Source organism: Mustela nivalis (genome assembly GCF_964662115.1).
Source record: "Mustela nivalis genome assembly, chromosome: 5".
NCBI lineage: Eukaryota > Metazoa > Chordata > Mammalia > Carnivora > Mustelidae > Mustela > Mustela nivalis.
The window spans coordinates 28,999,084-29,026,596 of NC_139024.1; the positions used below are offsets into that span (position 1 = coordinate 28,999,084).

The 27,513-nt window shown below is 34.2% G+C and overlaps 1 protein-coding gene across 3 annotated transcripts in view; it reads right to left on the minus strand.

Annotated features, from left to right (window-relative positions):
- The window catches only part of GRIK2 (glutamate ionotropic receptor kainate type subunit 2), a 652,846-nt gene that overhangs the window by 9,771 nt on the left and 615,562 nt on the right, over nucleotides 1–27,513 (minus strand). For all 3 annotated transcript variants that reach the window (XM_082731868.1, XM_082731867.1, XM_082731869.1), the window contains exons 15-16: nucleotides 19,488–19,713; nucleotides 3,980–4,230 (exon numbers count right to left, since the gene is read on the minus strand). In XM_082731868.1, the coding sequence (XP_082587994.1) occupies nucleotides 3,980–4,230; nucleotides 19,488–19,713 (477 nt within the window). The remainder of the gene's footprint in view (nucleotides 1–3,979; nucleotides 4,231–19,487; nucleotides 19,714–27,513) is intronic.

Genomic DNA, 27,513 nt, shown 5'->3' on the forward strand with positions numbered 1-27,513 from the left:
GCTCTACTAACATTTTACAAAATGCATGTAATTCATTATTCATAAATTTTATCCATAAGGTTCATATTCAACTAGAACTGTGTGTATCTGGCAGCCTATTTAGATAAAGATGGGAAATTTCATTTTTTTTCTAAATCCTGTAATACTATAGACTAAAGAAAGAAGGAAGAGAATAGAGAAAGAGAACGGAAGAGAGATAGCAAAGAATATTTGGGCCAGGATTATGAATAATGTATCATTGCTCACATTTAATGTGCAAAATATAATTCCTTGCATGTTCAGTTCTCAATAAATAATTATTGAGTAAATGAATGATCACAAATATTTACCCTACTTTTAAAGATTTTTTTTTTTATTTATTTATTTGACAGAGAGAAATCACAAGTACACTGAGAGGCAGGCAGAGAGAGAGAGAGAGAGAAGGAAGCAGGCTCCCTGCTGAGCAGAGAGCCCGATGCGGGACTCGATCCCAGGACCCTGAGATCATGACCTGAGCCGAAGGCAGCGGCTTAACCCACTGAGCCACCCAGGCGCCCCAATTTACCCTACTTTTAAAATTTAACAAATGTAATTAAAGTCACAATTGTAAGTATAAATAAACTGTGAATTTTATAGATCCTCATGCATATCCTGTGATAAATCTAGGAATATTTTATGGTTAATTTTAATAAATTAAGTAATGTGTTAAACAAACTATAGGGTTCAACTAAATAAAGTCTTTTCCTTAAGAAAAATAAAAAAAGAATTGAGTCCAAGAACTGGACTCACCACAATAAATAAAAATGGGTCACTTCTAATAAATCCATAAGTATTTATTTTATAAGCACAGTTCATTTGAACTATATAGAAACATAGTTCTTTTTTATTCTTTATGATATACTTTTCTAAATCATTTCCTGGAATCACCTTCATTATTAATCTGAATAGATAGAAGGAAAATATAAATAAGTAAATAGATGATAGAGAGAGATCATCCCTTTGGGACCTTGGAGATACAAACCAACAACACTATGTCTTTGTCCTAAAGGAACTGAGATTCTCATAGGGAGAGAGGCACCCACACAGAGAAACCAATATGAATAAAATAGTGTGCTAAGGGAGAATGGAGATGTGCATAGGCTTCACAGAGAAAAGGTATCTAGACTTAATAATTGATGTGGTTTAAAATGGACGAAATGCCTTCCTAACTTTCTCAAAGGGGTAGGAAATGTTTTTGGAATGATGATGGTACCTGAAATCACCTAAGTGGAAAAAAAAAAAAGTAAGATGCATATCATAGTTTTTTCCACTGAAATAGGAAATGAAAACCCAACACCACCTTCTGGAATTAGCTGTGTCCTATACTCACATCCATTACATCTATTGATTAAGGAAAGCTTTCTGGGCAAGTTGATACCTAGTCTTGAATGACTAGTGGGAGTTTACCAGACAGAAAAACGGTCAAGATTTGTTTAAGTCAAATGGAAGAAGATTTGAAAAAGCCAAAAGACCTTGGAGAATTGGAAGTCATTTAGTTTGACTAGAATAAAGGTACAAATTGAAGAAAAACAAAAAATAGAACTCTAATGGTAGACAGGGGCATCCTGACATGCCTCATCTACTAAGCTGGGGAATTTGGATTTCATTATGAAACTATGTGGAGACAGAGTGTGAAAGCATTGGAGAATGTGACTAATAATCCTCGCGTAATATCAACACAGTTGTTCATTCGCTTCATCTGCTTCAGTCAAGAAAGGTACATTAATTTCCTTTTCCTAATTGTTTTAGAAGGTCATGCAGATCCATAGAAATTCAAGAAAGCTGAATTTCAATCAAACTAGGTTTTTATAGTAAGTATACAGAAGGTTATTTTAGAGAATTAAATCCCTACAATCTCTGTTTTTGGGTTGTTTTATTTTGTTTTTAGCAGGAAGCTTATAGACTAATTGTGCATAAAGACACAGTCTAGGTAAATCATATGACTAGGACACAAAGTGACAAGGGCAATAGGATACCATATGTATCAAGAGAGTAATTCATTGGTTTTAACACTGAGCTCTAACTGAAAGAAAATGATTGCATATGGAGATTTGAGGTTCCAATTAGAAAACCCAAATTCCTTCTCGAATTCGTGGACTCATTTTAAGTACTAACTAACCAAATGACACATTTATTGCCAAATTATAGTAAAAATGGAAATTGATGTGTTAATGTTTTTTTGTCTTTGATTCATTCTTTGAATTTGATTTCAAAACTGATTTTGACATAACATAAAAAAACATATCTCCCTGATAAGAGGAATTTGAGAGGCAGTGTGGGGGGATTGAGGGGTAGGGAAGGAAAAAATGAAACAAGATGGGATTGGGAGGGGGACAAACCATAAAAGACTATTAATCTTACAAAACAAACTGACAGTTACTGGGGGAAGGGGGGTGTGGAGAGGGTGGTTGGGTTATGGACATTGGGGAGAGTATGTGATATGGTGAATGCTGTGAAGTGTGTAAACCTGACGATTCATAGACCTGTACCCTGAGGCAAATAATACATTATATGTTAATTCTAAAAAATATTGAGACTATTCGTTGATCACACCAGTGCAACAAATATTTGATTTAGCCCAAGTCATCAGATATAACCATCTTGAATGTTGTGGGGGAAATAAATCATATGATTTTCTAAATTCTTCAAACTTTTGAGTTGGTAATTTTATTCAAGGGCAAAAAGAGACCTTCAAACTACTCAATTATAAAAATATTATTTCTAAGTGTTAAATACTATAGTCAAGTAAAAAAAGAATACTGTATCCAAAATTTTGATTCCAGAAAGGAGAACTAATTGCAACTAAATTGCCAAAGACAGAGGAAAATATTTTTGTTTTTCAAAAATAGTTTTAAAGTTGTCCGTGTTCAAAGAATATTAGCAAAATATATTTACCTTATATTAATATATGACATTATATTTAATTTCATATGTTTTCTCTTCATATTTACCAGTAAGTTTATAAACCTCTTAAATATGAAAGAGAATATAATCTCACTATGACACAGGGTCTAAAGGTTAAGCCCTACAACATTTTTTTTTATTAAAAAAAAACAAAAGAGATGGTTATATACAAAAAATAAATGAGGTGCTAGAAGATTTAAAAATGGTAAAGCAGTATTTCATGTTCAGAGCTATAAATTTACATACAAAAAGTTTCATGTACCATCTGAGAGATTTTTCTATAAATATTCCTTATATTTATAGAACTGAAGAAATTATAGCACTAGAAATATATAATTTGAATGAGATTCACAAATTTTTCAAGAATGGAACATAAAGACATTTGTACAAAAGACTAAATATATTAAAATCTCGAGAAAAAAATGCCATAGTCTCAGTATATTTGAGGTTTATAAATATTCTTCTAAAGATTCTGGTGCCAAGGAATAAAGGACTTATTAAATGGCAAGAAAGGAACGACAGTATTTCCACACATTCACTAATTTAGAAAATTAACTGTAATTTTCACCATGCAAGTTACAATTCTTTTTCAATTAGAAAATTATTGGACTAAAAATCTTCAAAAAAAAAAAAAAACCTCATCTACCCTCTAACTTGAAACCTTCTTTCAGATTGTACTTTAAAACATGTTTTATCTATAGAGAAGTATTCCTTCCTTCATGTTACAATTTTCGATTTTTGCTTCCTTCATTAATTGCATTTCTCCATTGAACTAACTGCAATGAACTTCAAGCCGCAGAAGTTTCTCTTTTCCTCAGGCATCAATAACAGAAGAAATACTCACGTGTCCTGAACCTGGCTTTAATTTAAACATATTCTTTTAAAATAAAAATCACGAGGGTGTTCCTGATTCTTTCTGTGAACCTTCGTTAGCTAACGATTGGCAGAAGACAATTAGCGGTCACCGTGCTAAGCATTACCCTTGCTTGGAAAGATCAAAAATAGTTTGTTTTATTATAACAACAATTGCTTTAAATTGTAAAAAAGTGACATTTACCTTTTCCAATTGAGCGTTTTTTTTGGATTTGTATAAAAACTCTCCCACCGCCACAAAAACTGAGAGCACCAAGCCGGCTGCCAGAACAATGAAGATGCCACCAATATTTTGAACCCCCAGGGCACTGGCCTCCTTGCTCTCCTCCTCAGGACAGCCATTGCCTCTCCACCACTTCTCCTTCATCATGTGCAGCTTGCCTTCCTCTTGCAGCTGAAGAATTGCTATGGTGATTTTGTCTCTATATGGAGAACCTAAGAAAAGAGAGGGTATGTTAACTCTTTCAAGGAACCCAGAGTTTTATAATTAAAAGTTAACATGATGAGAAGAGGACAGAGCTTTGTTCAAACGCTCCAGAGCATGCCAATTATTTATTTTCAGTAGAGAAAAACAACTGACCAAGGATAGAAATTTACTTTTTTTTTTTTTAATATCTTTTATTTATTTACTGGACAGAGAGAGAGATCACAAGTAGGCAGAGAGGCAGGCAGAGAGAGGGGGGGAAGCAGACTCCCCCCTCAGCAGAAAGCCTGATGTGGGACTCAATCCCAGGACTCGGGGATCACGACCTGAGCCGAAAGCAGAGGCTTAACCCACTGAGCCACCCAGGCACCCCAAGGATAGAAACTTAATGAAAGAAGTAATTAACAACATAAAGTAAGGTCTTTCTGATTTTGAAGGATAAAATCATCTCCTTTTCAAAATCAGGAAATTCAGAGCACTGGGAATTAAGTAAAACCAAAGTAGAAACCTAAAAAAGAAATTGATAAAGTGCAAGGATATTTAGCTAATATATAGGAATCACTCCACACTGAAACAGAACATTGATAAACCAGTAATCTCTTTTTTCAGAAAAGTTGTGGGAAAAGTTATTTTTCCCAGGATCAATGGGCTGTACTCAGGGGTAGCTAATACTTTGCGAGTGATAGGTGCTCACTCCTATTTTTTCTTTAATCTGAATAACAGAAATAACAGTCTTCTACACACTCGGATCCTTCAAAAATCATCATGGTAATACACTGTAAGTTTTTTGGGTTTTTTGTTTGTTTTGTTTTTTTAAGTTTATTTATTATTTTGGGGGGGAAAATGTTCTCTCCAGTGGAGGTAGCAGTATGAATGAAATTTAGTATTTATGTTGATGGGGGTAGATATTCATCTGAATTAGCTGTTACATGATAAGTAATAACTTTCTAATTAGTTTCCCAAAAGCATAGAATAAAACTCAACGACGTGCATCTTTCAACACCTATCCCAAGGGACTGGTGTTACCTCTTTTTCCCACCCAGAAATAGCCTATATCTAAAGTTCCATCTTCTTTCCTAAAATGCTTCACTGCACATTCCACTGTTCTGCATCTCCTCATTCATAAGTTCTTCTGTTTACAGAAAAATACTAATTTTCAAATTTTGCAACTTATCTCAAAATGCAGAATAGTAGATTACAGCCGCTTGTATACAATCGGCGTGGACGTTCCTAACTACGCTGACACGACAGATCGTTCTGGTACATACCTGGTGTAAGAGCGTCAGGAAAAAGTAAATAAAACGTGTATACACATATGGGTATGTACCTCCATATGTATAGAGAAACCACCCAGTTACATCCCACTTTTTGCAAGTGTTGCAAGGTAACCGGAACCTCAAGTAATTTAAATTCAGTTAACAAGTAGAATCCAGAACCAAACATTAACTAATAACAACAACAATAATAACAATATAATAACAATTCAACAAATCAATAGAACAGGAAAATCACACTTGAGGGTTGGTGTGTGTGTGCGCGCATGTGTTTAAACAGATCTTTGTATCAGAAGTCCATTTTCTACCAAAAAACTGCACTGATCCATTACTGTATTAAGTAAAATGTTGTTCTCACCAGTATTAAAGGTTAGGATAATTTCTGTACATGTAAAATTATCGCTATTTTGAAAAATGTATTTAACATGTTCATTTTTAATCCATTTCCTGCCTTTACAAAATGTCACAATTAAAAGAAAAAAAAAACCTAGTAAAGCTTTTGCAAAAAATTTCACAGAACATTGTCATTCAAGGCAGCAGCAACTTTTGATAATGCATAAAATAATATACGCAAAAATCTGAAACTCTCAGAAATATTACCCTCACACATAGTGCCACAGTAATAGGAAAAGAAAATATTTTTATCTGTGGAATACAATTTTAGTTGTGTACACTGCACGGTTAAGATCAGTATTTCCTGCATTTTTTTTTTTTTTTTTACTTAAATATACCTACCGGGACTTATACTAAAACTTTATCTTTGTTAAGAGTGATTAAAAACTTCATCAAGAAACTTTTCTGCCTCATAAGGGACACCACTGTATACTTTGTTTTAACTTGTTTAATATAACAAGACCAACATAGCATCATTCTCTTAGAAAGAACAGTCACGCTAAAAGCAGAAAGACAAGGGAAATCATAGAAAGTAAGTAACCTGATGAAAAAGTTGGAGGGATGGTCTACCTAATCCAGGGATGGCTATTTCTTTAACATAATCCTTAATCTCACTCAGAAGAAATGTGTAGGTATATGGCTTCTGTACATTTTTCCAGTTTTCCTTAAAGGAACTATTATCCATTCCTATATTTAGAACTCAATATTTTATTTCCATTATACAGCTAATTCCTCATGATAACAGAAGAATTTCTGCTTTTTGGCTTCTTTGTTGTACTCTCTTCCATATGCTACTCCAGATGAAAATATTAAATTTAAAATCAATTTAAAATTTTCAAAATCAGTTTAAAAGACTCAGGTCTCAATTGACAAGCCTTGCTCAGTCTACCTTCTGCCTTGATCACTAACTGAACACCCAGTCTAGGTCATCTAGTATTATCATTACTATTATTTACGTTTTAGGATGTGACTTATTTTCCTATGTACATTATAAACTCTGGAATAGATGATGTTTATCCATGTATATCTATCATTTGTCTTTATCATCTATCATCTCAATATTTTTTACATGATTCTCAGTTCTGAATATTTTTTCACATAATAGGCTCTCAACAAATGTTTCATATTATGAGGAGCATATCTGACTGAGGCATTCTTATCATAATGGAAGAGTAACAACCTAGTCCTTTTGGTTTGTTGGACGTGTATTTCAAAACCATAAATTAAGGCCATCTGTTGGGCTATCCAGTTTTCATTAATTCACTGCATCTAACCTAACACCAGCTTCAAGGTCACTCTTACTTTGAATTACCATTCTGATTAACCATGCATATTCTCTGTAAAATAAATATTTGATAGAGGGAAAAAATCCCCTTTAAGCAGAATTGCAGTTCATCAAATATACCTTTTAATTGGAAATACAGCAGCTGAAGCAAATTTTGTGCTGACAGTACTTGTGAAAATAGTACTTGTGGCCACATGTGACACATATAAAATGTGGCTTCTCTTTTAGAAGTACAATAGTAAGCAAAATTTGGGGTGAGAGTGACTTGAAAAGTAGACTTCAAAATGGAAAATTCTTGATACAGCTAAGTATTATTTTTTTTCAGCTAAGTATTATTTTGGGTCAGCTTATTTCTCATCCCAAACAATACTGAAAGAATATTATTTTATTGCCAACCTACCATGACCATTAAACTGCATTAGGATGTTTATTCTAATATCTTCAAATACAATATTCTCCCCTACATTCTTAAAATAAGAAACAGACAAACAGAAGCAACCCACTTTCCAACAAATGATAGATACACCTTGATTTCTTGCTTGGCTGAGCTTCCTAATTCTAGCACTTAACAGTAAGCATAAAAATTTCCCATTGCTAACAAACCTCCCCAAAGTTGTTTTCCAATATAAATACAGTAGTGTGCGTATGGAATTTGGTTTAAATCAAAGCTAAAAAAATATACCTCATTTTGAGGTTTTTAACAAGATAAAATAATATAGGAAATAATTGATGACAGTAAATCCTTGCCATGATTTACCTATCATTTTGTCATTGATTTAGTTCAAATAATTATTTTTGTAAAGAAACAGCAATTGAACAACAAATTATTACTTCTTTGGTACATCATTTGATAATCCTGGGGAAACATTTCTATACAGAGACTAGTTGAATTCCAAGATGGGCTGAAATTTCATCTCATTGAAAAATCTCAAGGACACGTTGAGAGCAAAGAACAAAAGTATCTTTCATCCTCCTTGTGACATGAACAGCCATGCGCTTAGCCCCAATGAAGTGAACAGCCACTAGCTAGATAGATACAGCTTGCGTTTTGCCCAGACCCCAACCCAGCTTCAATCCATATGCTGGCAAGCAAGGAGCCCTGAGAGCACTGAGCGGCTATGAGAGAAGCTGCCTCCGAGGAAGATGTGTATTTTTGCAAGAGGACTCTGAGATTGATTGGAGAACTACTGAGGAAATTGTAAATATGTCTATAATAACACGTAGTCTTGCACCTAAAAGTCAATCCTCAAATGCTTAAGGGACAGACAGATAGCTACAAATGAATGAAGAAGCACTTTTGACAAAACATATCTGAAAAATTATAACATCCACAGAGGATAACCTTCAGCTCCACTTTAAAAATTTCAACACAGGGGGGCACATGGGTGGCTCAGTGGGTTAAGCCACTACCTTCGGCTCAGGTTATGATCCCAGGGTCCTGGGATCGAGTCCCACATCGGGCTCTCTGCTCAGTAGGGAGCCTGCTTCCTCCTCTCACTCTCTGCCTGCCTCTCTGCCTCCTTGTGATCTCTGTCTGTCAAATAAATAAATAAAAATCTTTAAAAAAATTTTTTCAACACAGGGCTACCAGATATTTTATTTTATTTTTTTGTGAGAACACATGAACCATGTTACCTAAAATTCTCTACATTAAAATATTAGCAAATAAATCATTTTTTGAAAAAATCATGCAGGATATGCCAAGTACCTCTTAGAGTTGAATTTAGCCTTTTGATTTTCACTATGCAATATCCGATTATTGGTTCCTTTATATTCTTGCTCACAATGAGATTTTCTTTGGTTATTTAAAAATGTAGTGCATACTGACAAGAACAGGACTATTATGCTTAAATTTTTTTTTTACAAGTTGCCAAAAACCTATAAGTTAGAGCAACAAAGAAGTTTATAAATTCTTATGCATTCCTTGCATTTAATCACCAGTCAGCAGTTTCCTTTGGTCAGTGCTTTAATAAGTAAAAGACTGGTTAGCCCCAAAGATCTGAGGGTGTCTGCTGGAACCCTCAACTTCCATTCTTAAATTACTGTGCTGCTGGCAATGTTAAATGTTACAAAATAGCTCCCTGCTTCCTATGCCGAGAAGAGTGCAAGGTTGCCATAAATGCACAATAAATTTCAGGTGCTTTTAGAGCTGTATCTCTTTTTACCATTCATTCCATGATAAAATCTTCCAATAAAGATAGAACCAAACCACACTCTCTTAGAGATTTTGCCTCAGTAGAAGATGTGTTTTATTGCCTCAAAGAACACTTTCCCTCCCGTATTTGTTTTTAAGAAGTGCTAGGACAAATTTTACATTTACATTTCAGATTTAATTTTATATTGCTGTATCTGCAGATTTATGTTTTTATTGAATCAATAATGTTCTTATACAGTACCATAGCATCATTGTACATTTTCTCTTAGAACTTGTTTCCGTTTGTAACTAAAACATAACTTCTGTGATTGTTTAATGCCCGTTGACCCTAACAAACTATAAATTTCTTTTTTTTAATTTTATTTATTTATTCGACAGAGAGAGATCACAAGTAGGCAGGGAGGTAGACAGAGAGAGAGGGAGAAGCAGGCTCCCTGCTGAGCAGAGAGCCAGATGCAGGGCTTGATCCCAGGACCCTGAGATCAGGACCTGAGCCGAAGGCAGAGGCTTAACCCACTAAGCCACCCAGGTGCCCCCAAGCTATAAATTTCATAAGGACAGGTATAACACCTGAGACAGAGTAAGAACACCATATTTGTTAAATGAACACATGCATAAATGAAAAAATGTATTAATTACTAAATAATTGATCATTTATGCTTGTAATGTTATCTTTAGTTATTTCTTATGAATCCAAACTATGTCTAGCTCTATAGTCTATATGTGATAATTATATTAGATTTATTTCAAATGAAGCATTTAATATATGTAGCAACTAAACACTTTCATGGGGCCCATTTCACACTTCCTGTTAGATAACAGCTAAATTGGGTACTCTCTCCCTCTTTGCATTTTCTTCTGAAGATCTCCCATCAAAAGCCTTCAATTTGATAGGACTATAAGAAGTCCATTAATGAGAATCACAGAAATAGAAGAGTGATCTTATCTTGAAATCTAATTACCAACATTTTAATCACAGAATAGTAAATAACAGATAAAAATGATTCATTCTCCATTATACCTTGTAATCTTTCCACATTGGAAATCTAGGAACATCATTTCCTTTTTTAAAAATTTTCAGTGGTTCAGTGGTATAGCTCTTTCAGAGCTATAGAATAAAATATCCACTCCTAAATATGTCATGAAATCCACTTCTTCAATCTATCACAGGCTTCCTCTCTGATTTTACCTCTTCTACTTACAGCTCAACTGCAGTACACACTAGTTTTACCTCCCATTGTCTGGAGAGCCCCATTTTCACACTTCCTCCAATTTTCTGGCTGAAATTCCCCTAATTCAGATAAACTTCTGCTCACTCTTCCCTATATTTGCACACTTTTTCTTGAGTACCATAGATATATACAGGATCCCTCTTCTTTGGTGCCATAACACATGCAAATATTCTAAAACAATATTTGGTGTATCATATTCTAATGTTTTTCCATCCTTCTTTCCTTCCTAGATGACGATATGAATGCCCTGGGGGCAAGGACCATGTCAGAATCATGTGTTTTTGTTGTTGTTTTTTGTTTGTTTTCTTGCTTTTTCTTTACTATATGACACTTATAGATACCATGTAGCACAGGTGCTAGATTCCAGGCATATAATGGACAATGCCACATGTGTCCTATCCTTGAGTTTTCACTGCAACAAAAACAACAAAAAACCACACACACACATTAGATATATAGAGAATAGAGGGTATAAAAGTAAGATACAAATAACTTAAAAACCACAGATATATCCTTAGTAATTCTCTGTGGTACATGTTTTCTGATGCAAATACTATAAATATAATATGTTTAATCCTTATTACACCCCAGTTGTGTAGACGTGATTCTTCCACTTATAATGATGTTGAGTCTTAAAGAGGCTCAGTAACTAAAACCAAGACACCAGCAACACTCAGGTGAAATGAGAATTTGTACATAAGTCATCTAACTAAAAGTCCACACATTCTATATAGCATGCAAAGAAAACGCCTTTCACATGAGAGCCAGCAAATGCAAGGCAGTCATCTTTGGAATTTAGTATTTACACATTTCACCTCCGTGCTTGTACTTTTTTTTCTAATAAGAGTGATTCATTGATTTTACTCAGTCCTAACCAAAGGATAACAATCTGGCATAGTCAGTCCAGTTAACTAACCCATAATAGAGTTTGAACCCATGACCTTGGACTAATCAGAATAAGAAACCAACTAAATGAATGAAATTATCTTGCACATAAAACCTATGAGAACCAACTCTGTTTTCATAAAAATTATCCATTCATGCATTGGTTGGGCACCATTTGGTCAGCATTTACAATATTAATGAGGATGGCTCACACTGTTGCTTATAAACCATCAAATTCCCCCTGGAAGCTTCCTAGATTCTAGCACACAGGGTCTATTGAGGATGTCTGTGGAGCAGGCATAGCTTACTGAGACTCTCATCTGTTTTCAGTGACATGAAATCTAGACTTTAACAATATTCCAGGGATATACAACTTATACAAGTATAATTTGACTTTTTTTGGTTTAATTCAGGTTCTGAAAATTATTAGATCTTGATTTAGCCTTGCAAAATCACTTCACCAACATTAAAATTATGCTGCTTATGCAATGAAAAAATAGAATGCATTTTAATGGAAGGTTTGACCTGCAGAAAGATGAATAATTTGCATCAATTTTTGTGCATTATGTTCAACTAATGAAGACAAATGTATTCATTCATTTCAGTAAAGCTGAAGAACTGAAGGCCGGCTATTTTATGCATCTATAATGATGAATATTACAGTACTTATTATTTGATGAATTGGGAATTCTAGAAATGGATGGTGAGCAAAACAGGGAAAAAACATGCTTCTCATACTGATTTCTATTTTTATAAACACTGGCATCTGCCTTAAACAAACAACATGCCTCCCCTAGTACCAATTCTATATCTCTCACTTCATCAAAGAACAAGAAATAAAGAAGCAGTGAGATCTCATGGATTTAACATTAGAAGAGGGAAGTGAAGAAAGAAATTTCACAGTGTTCACATGTCAAGGTAGTCTACGTCTACCGTAAAGAGTCAATGATACAATCTATTGCAACGTTTTTTACTTTAGGCTAATTATGTATAAAAGCATTATAAGGAGATTAATGTTACTTGAGAATCAGTCATAGGACTACTGCTATTTTGTATTCATTAACATAAAATGTTATAGAACAGTTTTTAAAGGTAACTTGAAAATCCTATTATGAAATAAGAATATATCGTAACATTTATAATTAAATAATTAAATACAACAGAAATAAAATATATATAATAATTCTGTGTGTGATAAAATTAACTTTAGGGGTGTCTGGGTGGCTCAATCATTAAGCATCTGATTCCAGGTTTTAGCCTAGGTCATGATCTCATAGGTTGTGGGATCGAGTCCTGCATTGGGCTCCCTGCTCAGCAGGGAGTTTGCCGAAAGATTCTCTCCTCCTGCCCCTCTCTACTCTTTCTCTCAAAAATAAATAAATAAATCTTTTAAAAAATTATCTTTAAGTTTAACCTTAGTATCAAAAATCACTAAAAATATATCCATGTTACATTAATCTCTATTTCATTTTTATATTTCTGCTTTATATTTTTCATGTATTACATATGTCAGCAGGTTGTATAATTGTAATATGACTAAGTTAATTTGCATTTCATTTACAGAAATAATTACTCACTGACTGCATGAAAATTACTATTGATTTAACCCAACAAGTAAAATGGGAACGAATGATATTATAGAAAATTTTTAGCATCAACAGAGAAAATGAGCACAATCCCTCCATCCCCCGTCAGCTGACATATATTTCACATTTATTAAAGTGATGAGGACTAGCGAATGAAGCACGCCACTAGCTTGTTGTTAAAAATAGAAATAGTTTTAATGACACCCTTCAGTCACTTTACAATATTTCTACCAAATTGAACATAGCAAAGCAAAATAACCCCAACTGGCCATAATGGATTTTTTCTAGACTGTTGCTTTCCTACCAGCTCATGGACCGCTGAGTCTGCCTAGTCCTCGAAGTAAAATGTGCACTCACCATTCGAAAGAGAGAAGCCAAGAAGGCTTTTAGTCTGGGCAGTAAGAAGGGAGGTAATGCAATAGAAAATGCCATTAAGCAGAAATGCTCCCTTTTCGGATAAATAGATTATTACCTATGGTGAATTAAAAGGCAAGAGACTGCAACTGCTCACACATTTTAAATATTCCCTAGTGAAAACTGCAGTGATTTGCTTTGATGATTTACCTCATCTAGAATTTTTTTTCTTTTTTTTCAAATTCTTTTAAATGAAATAGGAAGTTCCGTTAAGAGTAAGAACACCTACAGCTTCAAAAATCTACCATACAGTACATATCACGTTGAAATAACACTGCTGCAGTCAGGAAAACGGAAAGGGATAGAATGTCACCCCAAGCTTAATTAAGCCAGCTTATGCTTATTTAGCATTTACCTTCACATCATTGTTGATTGCTCCACTAAAGTTATTTTTGTGTAAACAGAGCTTCCTTAATTAAATAGCTTATATTGGAGTCATTCAGCGATTTCACAACACACTTTGGGCAGTTCTCATCATACTCAGAATGATGAATGGTGATGGCAGGCCCCTAGAGGAATCACGCTGGAGGAGGCCTAGCAGGCTAACAAGAAACTGCATGGGCTTTTGGGGGGTTAAGGAAAATATACACAATTTTTTAAAAATTTCTGATTTCCCACTCCAAAAAAGACAAAGTATTTTCCATTTTAACCTTCTCCACTTAACCTCATGTGCCTCCATGACAATATCTGACGATTTGAACAACAATAAAAGCAAAAGGATTTCTTCTCTTTAATCACATTTACAGTATTAGTAAAGATGAAATTTTCACTATGGACTATGGCTCCTGCAGAATACAAACTCAAAATCCTGGGGAGTTTCTGGCACTAATCTGAATTCACAGAACTTGAGCCCATAGTCCTCTACTGTGAATATATTTATCTCATTAACTCTTACTGCAAAAGAACAAGAGCCTCAAATAATACTTTTTTCATACCTGAATGAATTTTTTCTTGTTTGTGATTAAACAAAATTTTGAAACTAAATAAATATGTTGTATTACAAATAATCTTCAATATGCTTGAACAGCAACGACACAAAAGGCAAATGTTAATTAACTCATTGAAAAATATAGATTATGATATTGGTTGAAAGTTTATGGCAAGTCAGATTCTCATTCAAGTACTAGAGTTACATGTCCTTGTGTTTACTAATGACTAAATAAATATAAATAATTCACAAAGCCATATTTCTAGTAGAGGTAATGATAGAGTAAATCATAAATTACTGCCTGGAATCTTTTCCTTAGGAGTCAAGAATTTTAGGAAGTGAAGTATAAGATGCCTCTTTTTAGATTATACTTCTTTAATGAAGTTATATAAGAGAGTTAAGACTCACTCATAACAGACTGAGTCTCAAAATAATTTTGGTTTTATGCCATGTTATGAATGAATAAAATATAATTTGTTAAAGAACTTAATGTTATCATGTCAAAGTGAAGACAAGTTCTCTGAATAAGAAAAACAAGATATATATTGCAATACGTCCAGGTGATTGATTTGAATATTATTCCTTTACATTACTGTTTTTAAATTTATCTCATTCAGAGTTAGGCTAAAAATAAAATATATGCTACATGCATTAAATAACCTTTAGTGATAATGAGAGGTTAATAAATTTAAATTAATATTTGGCAGTGAAAATAAAGAAGAACATGCTAAAATAGTCTTGGTCTATCATTTTTCTGTATCATAGTAATTTTTCAGATTTTTAAAATTTGTATTCCTATGTACTGATAATTTTACATTCAAATTCCAAGAATGTCCTTACAAAAGTTAGAAATTTATCATGTGCTATTGCCTAATTTTAAAAAATTACTTTGATGGGGTGCCTGGGTGGCTCAGTGGGTTAAAGCCTCTGCCTTCCTTCGGCTCAGGTCATGATCCCAGGGTCCTGGGATCGAGCCCCATGTTGGGCTCTCTGCCTGCTTCCTCCTCTCTCTCTCTCTCTGCCTGCCTCTCTGCCTACTTGTGATCTCTGTCTGTCAAATAAACAAGTAAAATCTTTAAAAAAAAATTACTTTGATGAAAACACTAATATGCTACTATACCCCATTAATATATACACTACAAAAAATGATTCCACTTAGATATATAATACAACATACCTCTTGCATTGCCCTTGCCAATATCAATGGATATTTTTCACAATAACTCAGGTTTCTTCAAAAAGGACAAAAGTTGATCTGATCAGCTAAGTTGAACAGATAACGGAAAAAAAATCTACATCCTGAGGTTTATAGTTTAATTTGGTTTTTTTTTTCATCTTATCTATAAGATAAGCTTAAAATTAGAGGAAATAAAAATTCTAGGTGCTATGCCTGGTATTTTCCTCAATTTAAAAAGGTACATTAAAATATAGCTTATATATCTATCAATATTTTGAATTGTTTTATATTTTATTAATAAGCCTCTATCTTTTAGTAAAGAGTGTCAGGGGTATGGTGGGACTGAAAACTGCTTTTTGTATGTTTGTTTTGTGTATCTATAAATCTGTTTCTGTTTTGTTTTCCTTCTTCATTTTGATTTTTAGGTTCCATATGTAAGTGAAATCACACAGTATTTGTTTTCCTCTGTCTGACTTACTTCACTTAGCATAATACCCTCTAGGGAATTGCAAGATTGTTGCAAATGATGATACTTTCTAATAGCACATTATCAGTCTATAGTCTAAAATATAAATTTGCTTATACTCCAATTCATAAATGAGTATACTTGAAAAAATGGCAAAGAGTCTTTCACCACAAATTCCAAATAACTGGTACATGAACTCACGAAGTTCTTGCGTTCATTATGCAATTCTTACTGAGGGAAAGAATCATACCAGACCTAACCATGGCGAATGCCACAGCTGGAGCACTCCATTAACAAAAAACTTTGCTCCTCAGGTAATAATTAAGAATACTCAACCATTAATAAATATTTATCATATATTAGAGTTAATTATAAAACTTCTGAATTAATACATACATTGGAATAACAACAAGGCTTTGTTTGGGAGGGTTTTCCCTGATTGAGGCAATAAAGATGTTCATTTTGTATGCAGAATTTAAAAACAACAATAACATCCACTATTACACACACTAGCAAGGCAAACATGTCAAAAATAAAAATATCCCACCTCAAAAATATCTTCTGTACATCTAAATTCTAAATTATTACTGTTGAGTTTTAATAACACAGCTTTTATTAAGCTTTGAATTAACATACATTTAATTCCATAATCTTTCATAAACATTGTATTCCACTTGGAAACTAATTTGGAAAATGTCCTTTATATAGTTTACCCCCATCCCCACCCCCCACAACAGGTGATCTCAGCGACACTTGCATAACTGGGGAATAAGAATCCAAGATTTTGTGGATTTTTTTGTTTGCTTGTTTTCAATTCTACAGTGAATATGGAATCATTATTTGGGTCTACAATATATATATAGAAATATGTTGGGGCGCCTGGGTGGTTCAGATGGTTATGCATCTGCCTTTGCTCAGGTCATGATCTCCAGGTCCCGGGATTGAGCCCCAGGTTGGGCTCCCAGGTCTGTGGAGAATCTACTTCTCCCTCTCTCTCTGCTTGTGTTCTGTCTCTCTCTCAGATGAATAAATAAAACCTTAAAATATATATATATAGCAATATGCAGTTTAATAGGAGCTAGTGTCTCAAAGCTCTCTCAAAACCAGTCCAAACTACTTTGAACTATTTGATAAATTTGAGAAAACTTTACCAGATATAGTAAAATTTAGTGTAGAAATTTTTTGGTGAAGTCATTATGGTCAAAAAGTTTGGGATTTCCCAGACATTTGAAAGTTGCTAGAAATGATCTCAAAGAAACAAAGACATTTATAGTATTGTAATTTCTGAAATTGCTCATGAAATTAGATTTCCATAAATCTATGCCTAACTTTCTAACCATTGTATATATGTTCATTTGAAAGAAATTTTTCTCAATTAAAACTAATTAAATTTACGAGTAAAGCCAAATTGACAAGTAAATATGGCTATGCTATTTACTAAATATAAATACATGAAGATCAGTTGTGACCAATCAATTAAAAATTTGCAGAAGTCAAGACTCAGAAAAATTATAATGTTGTTATTTCTTACTGTGATGGGCCAGTGAATAGCTGTTTTCCCCTTCATTTCAAAAAACACATTGATGTAATTAAAACATGTCAATATGTTTTTGTTTTTTTTTTTCCTTTTGTATAGTTTCCTGTTTCTGTTGTAACAAATCATCTCAGGACACCTAGATGGCTCAGTTGGTTAAGCATCTGCCTTGGGCTCAGGTTATGATCCTGGGGTCTGGGACGGAGCCCCACACTGACTCCCTGCTCAGCAGGGAGCCTGCTGCTCCCTCTCTCTCTGCCCCCACCCCATTCCTGTGAGTATGAGCACTCTCTCTCTCTAATAAAGAAATAAAATCTAAACAACAACAAAAAATTCACCACAAATTTAGTGGCTTCAAAAAATACAAATGAATTATCTGATAGTTTTAAGGGTCAGAAGTTCTAAAAGTGGTATGTCTGCAAGGCTGCAATCCTTCTCCGACCTCTAGGAAATAATTTGTTTCCTTGCATTCTAAACTAACTCCAAGATGTCATCTGCATTCCTTGGCTTGTGGCCCTTTCCTCCATGTTCAGTTCAGCAGGTAGCATTTTCAAATCTCTCTCTGTCTCTTCCTCCTCTCAACTCCCTGATACCATGGTCTGAATGTTTATGACCATCCAAATTCCTATACTGAAACCTAATCTTCAATATAATGGTATTTGGAGGTGGGGCCCAATTAATCATTAGATGGTACCCTCATGAATGAGATTAGCGCTTTTATAAAAGGGGCTCCGGAGAGATCCCTGACCATTCCACCATGTGAGGACACCGTGAGAAGATGGTTGTTTATTAAGCAAGAAGCAAGTCTTACTACAGGGAGTCAGCTGGCACTCAGATCATGGACTTCCAGTTTATAGAGCTGTGAAAAATTTCTGCTGTTTATGTGCCACCCCATCTCTGGTATTTTGTTGTAGGTGCCCAAATGGATTAAGATATTCTTCCTTTCACTTCTTCCATCATCATGCTTCCTTAACTGTGACTTCCTTAATTTGTTCCTCTTTCTTATAAGGACCCACCTAGTTAAACCAGGGTAGACTCCCCAACTCGAGATCCTTACCTTAATCATATTTGCAAAGTACCTTTTGTCATAAAAGGTAACATATTCACATGTTTTGGGGGTTAGGTTGTAGACATTTTGGGGAGCCATTATTATGCCCACCACATGTACATGTGAACTGTCATGTTATATATGAATACATTTGTCATGAATATGTATATACATAGACATATTCATATACGTTATACACATATATGAACTTCAGTACATCAGAGTTTTCATTGTCTCTTCTGGCAATTGTTATCCTTTCTCTTTTTACTTCTTTTTTTATACTTTATTTCATCTCATGTTTACTATTGAAAATAACTTTGCCATATGAAAGAAAAAGGTTGTTAAAAATAATTAATCCTGGTGTCAAATATTCTAGATATGTTACTGGTAAACAGTCTGCTATTTCTCTTAAATAAAACAAATACCTTCTCTAATATAAAACAGTAGAACAAATATCCACAGAAATCAATGAACCATTTGTGGCCCATTCTTTTCATTAATTTTCTAATATTATACTCAATTCTACACTATATTAACTTTCAAATACTATACCCATAAGCCACAAATCTGAAAAATAAAATGCAAAAGCTTTTATTCCTAAAATATTTTTTAAAGGTAGAATGGAGAGGGTCTTTTACATTGATGTGAGCCTTTTCTACACTGATACACAGACATGTCTGCTGACGATTTTGGTAGAAATAAATTTTTCTTTCGTTACTTACCTGTTTAGAAGCTGATGTCCAAACTGCTTCCTGGTTTTGTACCGTAACAGAACATAACAAGATAGATTTGTTAAAAACAGAATTCCGAATGGCACACGGAGCTACTGTTTCCCTTCTCACAGTGACTAAGATTAATGAACAAAGAACCAGGGACTGACATAACACCTACCCATGGGGGTGCCAACACCATAACCTTTGGAGTCGATGAGGCCGCCAATCTGTGTCAGGTTACAGTTCCGCTGGGTAACAAACTCAATGGTTGTGGACTCCATTAGGAAAGCATAATCAGAGGTGAGGACTCTCTGGATTCCTTCTTCATTACTTTTGACGAGTACTGACTGCCTCCTGCTACTCATAAAGGCCCACATTTTGTCATACGTAGATATTTTTGATTTCTAGGGGAAAAATAAAATGGGTAAGAAAGATATTTCTTAGTTTTCACATGATCCTAACAATATTTAGATGGAATTCACTGTATTTAATTTACCCATACTACCCTAATTGTTTTACTAATAATAGTAATATCTACACAATTCCTCATCTCATACGTCCAGGTTTAACACTGAATTATTTAACAAACATTTCAAAAATAACTTGTGTTAAAAATGCATAGCTGGTAAATCATAGAAGGCAATAAAAAAGAGAATATCGATATTAATAGGAGGAAATTGTGCTTTTATTTCACATGCGTATCCCAAGTGTATAATTTTATTTTTCACCATAACTATAACATCAAATTTGGAAGACACTGACACTGGACACCAACTAACACTGCAAAACCTTGAGTTTTTGTTTGTTTTTGTTTTTCCCTGCGTGGTGACTATAAAACCAATGTCACATTATCCTCCAAATATACACAAATATATAGGCTGAACAAATAAAGGCAATTTGTTACAAATAAAAATTTCCACTGGGACACAGTCTGGACACCACAGAACCTCTTTTAGCCTGACTCAAAACAACAAGAAATCTATCATTCAGATCAAGATTCCTGGACCGATAAAATTGAATAGATCTTATGTCCACCTGAAAATCCTTGATAAGGCTTGACTAGGATTTCATTAGTGAAGGAAAGAAATTGGTTTTGTTCAGAAGGCACCGGTAAAACGAAACCATGGAAAAGGTTAACATCTGCTTATGAAAAGCTCATCTGGAAACCCTAACCCTAGTTAAATTCTTACACAAATACAAAAACACAAAATAAAACAAAAATACCCTGAAGCTATAAACACAAGGACAATATTCACTATATTCATTGCACTGGCATAAAAAGTTAAAACTGTTTTCAAATAAATAGATATGCAATCTTTCTACACCTTAAGCATGTATTTAGTCTTACATGTGCTAGGTCATAAATGGGATATTACCACTTCTTCCACCAGAAGGCCGGTGCACAATAATACTTTGAAAAATTCAGACACGGTTCCAATGACGATAGAAGAAAAACCTTACATGTACTGGGAGGAAAAACCTAAATGTACAATGACTGCCTTCCAAAAACAGGTATAGCATTAGGGCTAAGAGAGGGTAGAAATGCAAACCTTTGTTCTCCAGTGAAACACGAAAGCGTACCAAAAGCCAACAGCTTGAAGTTTAAAAGATAAAGATAGCAGCTAGAACATCTAGAATAAGATTGACAGGATTACAAATTTGAGAAACTATGGTGGCATGTCAATTATTTTAAAGTAAAATAATCATATGTTGGAAATAAGAAAAATGAAATGAATATTTAAGGTTATGATGAAATCCTTATTGGAATAGTTAAAACTGATAGATTTTGCACAGATGCATTTGACTTTCCAAATCAGTAACATAATGAGGATAGCCAGAATAAATTCCCTTCTTTTCAAAGGTACAGAACTTATCTCCTAAGGATTTGCATTAAGAGAGGCCTAAATACAAAATAAAATCAAAATTAAAGCTCACCTGCAGATTGAGATTTTACATAAAAAATTAAATTGCATAGTTTTTGATTTAGTGATAATAGATACACAATCCCATAAATAATAATTCTAAAAATGTATGTTATGAAAACGGCATACTCATCAGTTGATAATATAAAATGTAACTCTTTAACAGAGAGTGATAGTGTGGTATCATAACATGGGCATACTTTCCAACAACAAAACCAAGCAGAGAGAAAAGAAAGCATACAAAAAGTGTACAGGAAGTTATTTTTGCTTGTATTGACCATAAATTACTAAAATTCTCTCTTTCGTTTCAGTTATAAGAGTATTAACAATCGATGTTTTATTGCTTTAGTTACATGATTTCCAATTTCTAATAACACATTCCATTCATTGATAAAATTTAATTTAAATAAAACTTGAACATTAATATTTTTGTCTCAAAGAGGGAGGGAATGGAATATTTACAATGACACTAATCATTCAAATATGTCTATATACTTGTAAAATAATACATAATTATGTCTTTCTTTTTATAATATTTTGTTATATTATATATTAGAATTTCATAATATTATGTATTATAAAAATTTTATATTAAAGTAGCATTTTCTGATTTAAAGACTATATATCATAGGAAATTTTAAAGAATAGAATTACATTTTTAACAGTATAACATATCCATTATTAATGTTGTTATGTAAACAGATCAAACTTTTTAACAACTGAAAACCAAGAAATTAAAAACCAATCCCAAGCTATCCTTTACAGATATATATAGCTTAATTTTAAATTAATGTGAATGTAGAATTATTTTACATTAGAAGTATCTTATCTATGACTTTAATTGAAATAAGGATTTTATAAAATTCATTTGCATATAAAATTCTTTGAATGCTTTGCTGCACTGATTTTTTTTTAATTTTTTATAAACATATATTTTTATCCCCAGGGGTACAGGTCTGTGAATCACCGGGTTTACACACATCACAGCACTCACCAAAGCACATACCCTCCCCAATGTCCATAATCCCACCCCCTTCTCCCAAACCCCCTCCCCCCAGCAACCCTCAGTTTGTTTTGTGAGATTAAGAGTCACTTACGGTTTGTCTCCCTCCCAATCAGGGAAATACAAATCAAAACCACAATGAGATATCACCTCACACCAGTCAGAATGGCTAAAATCAACAAGTCAGGAAATGACAGATGCTGGCGAGGATGTGGAGAAAGGGGAACCCTCCTACACTGTTGGTGGGAATGCAAGCTGGTGCAGCCACTCTGGAAAACAGTATGGAGGTTCCTCAAAATGTTGAAAATAGAACTGCCCTATGACCCAGCAATTGCACTATTGGGTATTTACCCTAAAGATACAAACGTAGTGATCCAAAGGGGTACGTGCACCCAAATGTTTATAGCAGCAATGTCCACAATAGCCAAACTATGGAAAGAACCCAGATGTCCATCAACAGATGAATGGATCAAGAAGATGTGGTATATATACACAATGGAATACTATGCAGCCATCAAAAGAAATGAAATCTTGCCATTTGCGACAACATGGATGGAACTAGAGCGTATCATGCTTAGCTAAATAAGTCAAGCGGAGAAAGACAACTATCATATGATCTCCCTGATATGAGGAAGTGGTGATGCAACATGGGGGCTTAAGTGGGCTGCACTGATATTTTATTTCTATGAGTACTTCCTAGAATTACTATTAATAGTAATTTTGAAATTAATCATTTTGAATAATCCATTGCTACACAAGTATCTCCTACTGAGTTACTTCAGACTTTCAGAAATCTATTGTCTATGATTTTTTTTAAGATTTTATTTATTTATTTGATAGACAGAGATAACAAGTAGTCAGAGAGGCAGGCAGGGAGAAAGAGGAGGAAGCAGGCTCCCCGCTGAGCAGAGAGTCCGATGTGGGGCTCAATCCCAGGACCCCGGGATCATTACCCAAGCCGAAGGCAGAGGCTTTAACCCACTGAACCACTCAGGTGCCCCTGTTGTCTATGATTTTTGTACAACTTCACTCATCTTTCCTACCTGCAGAAGATGTAAATATTTCTATTATTCTTAAAACTGTCAAATAGGTGTAGATAGAAAAGTCACCCAAATTGTTTTATTTCTTTTAATAAAAATTTAAAAACCCTGGGTGCCTGGGTGGCTAAGTGGGTTAAAGCCTCTGCCTTCAGTTCAGGTCATGGTCCCAGGGTCCTGGGATCGAGCCCCACATCGGGCTTTCTGCTCAGCAGGGAGCCTGCTTCCTCCTCTCTCTCTCTCTGCCTGCCTCTCTGCCAAACTTGCAATCTCTGTCTGTTAAATAAATAAACAAAATCTTAAAAAAAAATAATTTAAAAACCCTAACAAGAAATATTTCAATTTAAAAATACTATCGGCTGGTCACACATATTCTATGTGGCTTGTTTGCTTGATTTGTTGCCATTCTTGACTTCAATTTCCAATTTAGCATAGTCACTTGTTTGCACCTCCCATTTATGGCTATTAAGAGATATTATTAAAAATCATCACTGCCTCTGTGACTCTGTATGCGTGGGGCAGGGAGATGATATTCATTTCTTTCCTATTTCTACAGAAAGTTAAAAAGGTGGACTAATCTTTAGCATCTTCTGACAATCTTATTACTTCTTTTACATATAGGAGTGAAGAGAATCTAATGTGTCAGGTTTAAAAAAAAAGGTCTGCACAACATGAATTTGACTGAAACCCTCAAATTTAAAGAAGATAAGAAATTTACAAAGTATTTGAACTAAGTATCAGAATAAACTCATAGCCTGAATATGAAGTTTAGGATGCTTTTTTTCTCTATAAATCTGACCATTCAGAAATAGTTGGTCACCTATTACTTAAGTAATTTATAGATCTATCTGAATAATGTAGGCTGAGTCAGAAATAATGATCACCAGCTGTATATCTCTTATTAATGGAATCTATGTCTTATGCAAGCCACTTAATATCTTTGAATTTCAGTTTACATAATAGTCAAATATCTTTGCCAACTTCTTAGTGTTTCTTGTGAAAATCACAAAATATAATAAGATACTATGTGTAAACACAAAATATAATAAGACACTATGTGCAAGTACACTATATAATAGTGAGATATTTTTATAATTCCTATTATTTTTTAAAAAGAAAGTATACCACTAAATGCTTTAGTTTTAAAGACCAAAAAAAAAAAAAAAAAAAGACCAAAAACTGTGACAGAGATGGCAAGTTGAATACCATCTCTGAGTACATGTTTCTCCTATGGTAAGAAACCACAAGATGAAAAAGAATGGGAAAATGTACAACTGGAAACAAAATTTTGAAAGCTGGAAAGAAGATAGATGAATTGTAACTCCGTTAAGTAAATTTAGAACACTCTCCTGCCCACAAAACTTACAGAGATTGGCATTTCTATATCTCTCTCAAAGCCAGAATGATCAAAGATCTAACAAAAGTAAAAATTATTGAAAGAATGTCTTTTAAAAAAGTTAGATGCTTGTTTCCCCCTTCTTTCTCTGAGCAGCATAGTGACTGCTCCGTTCCATCCAAGCAGAGGACTAGAGGTTTGATTCTCTGGAGACAAAACAAGAACACACTGGACACAGGTTAGCCAGGGCAGGCCACGTTAAAACCAGAAGAAAGAAGTTGGAGTCTACACCCAACGTTGAGGTCAGTCAGTCCTGTTTCTGACCTGCTCCTTAGAATTCCTCCAGTAGAAACAATAGAAGATTTTTTTTCAAGTGAAACTGGACTGCACTAGAGAAATAATAATGACCAGTTAACACACATAAAGTTCAGCATGTGTGAGGCATCATTATTAATTATATAAATATTAAATCATTTTACAAGATTTCTATTAGGTGATAAGTACCTTTCAGCCATCCTTCAAATGAGGAAAATAGAAAACAGAGAGGTTAATAATTTGCCCAAATTCATGTGGCCAGTTAGTGGCAACACCAGGAATCAAACATTGACAGACTAGCTACCAAATTCACGTTTTTAATCATTACACTACATTGATTCTATGTAAAGACACATATCATGGATTCCCAACAAAATGATCCAACACATCATCCTCTAATAAAGCTCAATTTTTCAGTCTTGAGCAAGCTACCAGAGTTTCCAGTGAGCCTTTATCATCAAACACCAAAGATAACCAGATATTTGAAGGGAGCCTCTAATATGGAATATAAAGGGGGAAAAAAAAGGCATACATGCCTTCAGAGAGGTAAAAGATACTGCATAAATGAAAATTAATTAATTAATGGATTCAGTTGAAAGAAAACACATTCAGGGAACAAATACATATTAAAAGTCTCATATCAAAAATGAAAGCCTCAAGTGAAATATTAGAAAGTAAAATCTGAACAAAGTTTAAAGAAATCTCCAGAGAAGTAGGAAAAAGTTAAAAAGACAGAAAGAAGGAAAGAATGCCCTGAAGAAGGATCATGAACTGAGTCCAAGTAAGTTCATAATCAGAAGCGAAGAACTTTCTAGACAGAGGGAAAAGCAGTTAAGAGATGTCATCTTGGACATAAAATTGATAGGCTGGCATACTTGAAGGAAGTATGCTTTGGCTGGGGCATATAGAGTCAAAGAACATGGTACCTGAAGATGACAGAGATATTTGACTAGAAAGATGACAGAGAAAGGGGTGACCAAGGTGACCTTACTGTTTCCCTCAGCTTTCTCAGCTTTAGATGAGATTTTTCCTGTGTCCAGGCCCCTAACCTCATTTCTATCCTGGCCTTTCCAGAAACCAGATGGTCCAACCATTGACGTCCCTTTACTCTTTTTCTTAGATTACTCACTTCATAAAATATGTAATTTTAAATTCTTCATTTGCATCTTTCAGATGCTTTTTAAAAGCCTCTCATCAGCTTTACAGTTCAGGACCATCTTTCTCAAGAACCCAGGAGCCATCCTTGAAATATAATCATCAAATAAGAGAAGTGCATCTACCATGCAGTCTCTCTGGGAAGAAAAGAGCTTAATTTATGTGGGCACTTTAAGTTATAAAACAATTCCTGTCATGAAGACACTAAACGTTTGTTTTTCCTTTGGGTAAGACCAGTTAACAAATACAGTTAACAAATGTGGTGGCTATGATGCCCCCACCACAGCTCTTAGTAATACACAGCAGCAATCTAGGTGGGAAACAGTACTTGCACTAAGGGAAGTGGTGTTGGAGATAAAGAGAAAACTAAGACTTCAAAGTGTGGGCATGTGCATATGCATATGCGTGTGTGTGTGTGTGTGTTATGGCTAGGGCTTGGTCATTACTGAGACTAATTGGTTTCTAGTTTAAACTAAGAAAGCAAAGAACATCAAAACAAGGTTGGAGGTACTTAAGAAACAGGTTTGCCATGTGAAGGCAGATATCTAACTTTGGAGTACAGGGGAAAGGTAAAGGCTGAAAATACAGATTCTGGAGTCCTCCTGGACAAAGTAGTGGATAGATGAGGAAAGAAGATCACAGAAGAACCCTAGGATCAAACTCAGTGCAATTTTGAATTTCAGTGGCTGGCAGAGAAAACTGAGCCTGCAAATGAGACACACAAAAAAGTGAAGAAAAAGGAAGAAAATATGGAAATTTGGGGGCTGCAGAAATCAAGGCAAGAAGGTGTTTAGTGAACGAATGATCACTTGTAGTGATTTGTGGGGGAAAAATGTATTCCTTGGACTTAGCAAGAGAAAGTTCCTTAGTTATTTAGCAAGAGCTCATTTAGTGGAGTCAAGTATTTAGAAGTCACATGGAAGTGGATTAAGGAAGGATTGGGAGAAAGTTAATGAAAGTTAAATAGAGCCAGTAAGTGTCAAAAAAGAAACTATATACACACACACACACACACACACACACACATATATATATGTATATATGTGATCTCCACAATAATCAGTACATACATATATGTGTGTGTGCGTGTATCCAAAGATAAACGATATATTTACATTTACTGATTATATATTTTTATTTCTATAAATATTTATATATATCAGTAAGTAGGACTCTGAAGAATAGGAGATCCACGTCAGTAGACAGAAGAATATTTTGGTTTAAGTAAGACTTTCAAAGATTAAAGAGATTGAACATGTTTAAATGTCAGTGGGGAGGTTCCAGGAGAAAAGAGAGGTTTAAAAAGCCAGAGAAAGACAGTAACGCAACGTTTCTAATAAGATGAATCTCAAGTAGAATAACAGAAGATTTAAAACACTGCAATTAGCTTGACCTTTGATTTAAAAATATTAATATTAAATACATGTGAAATTTTG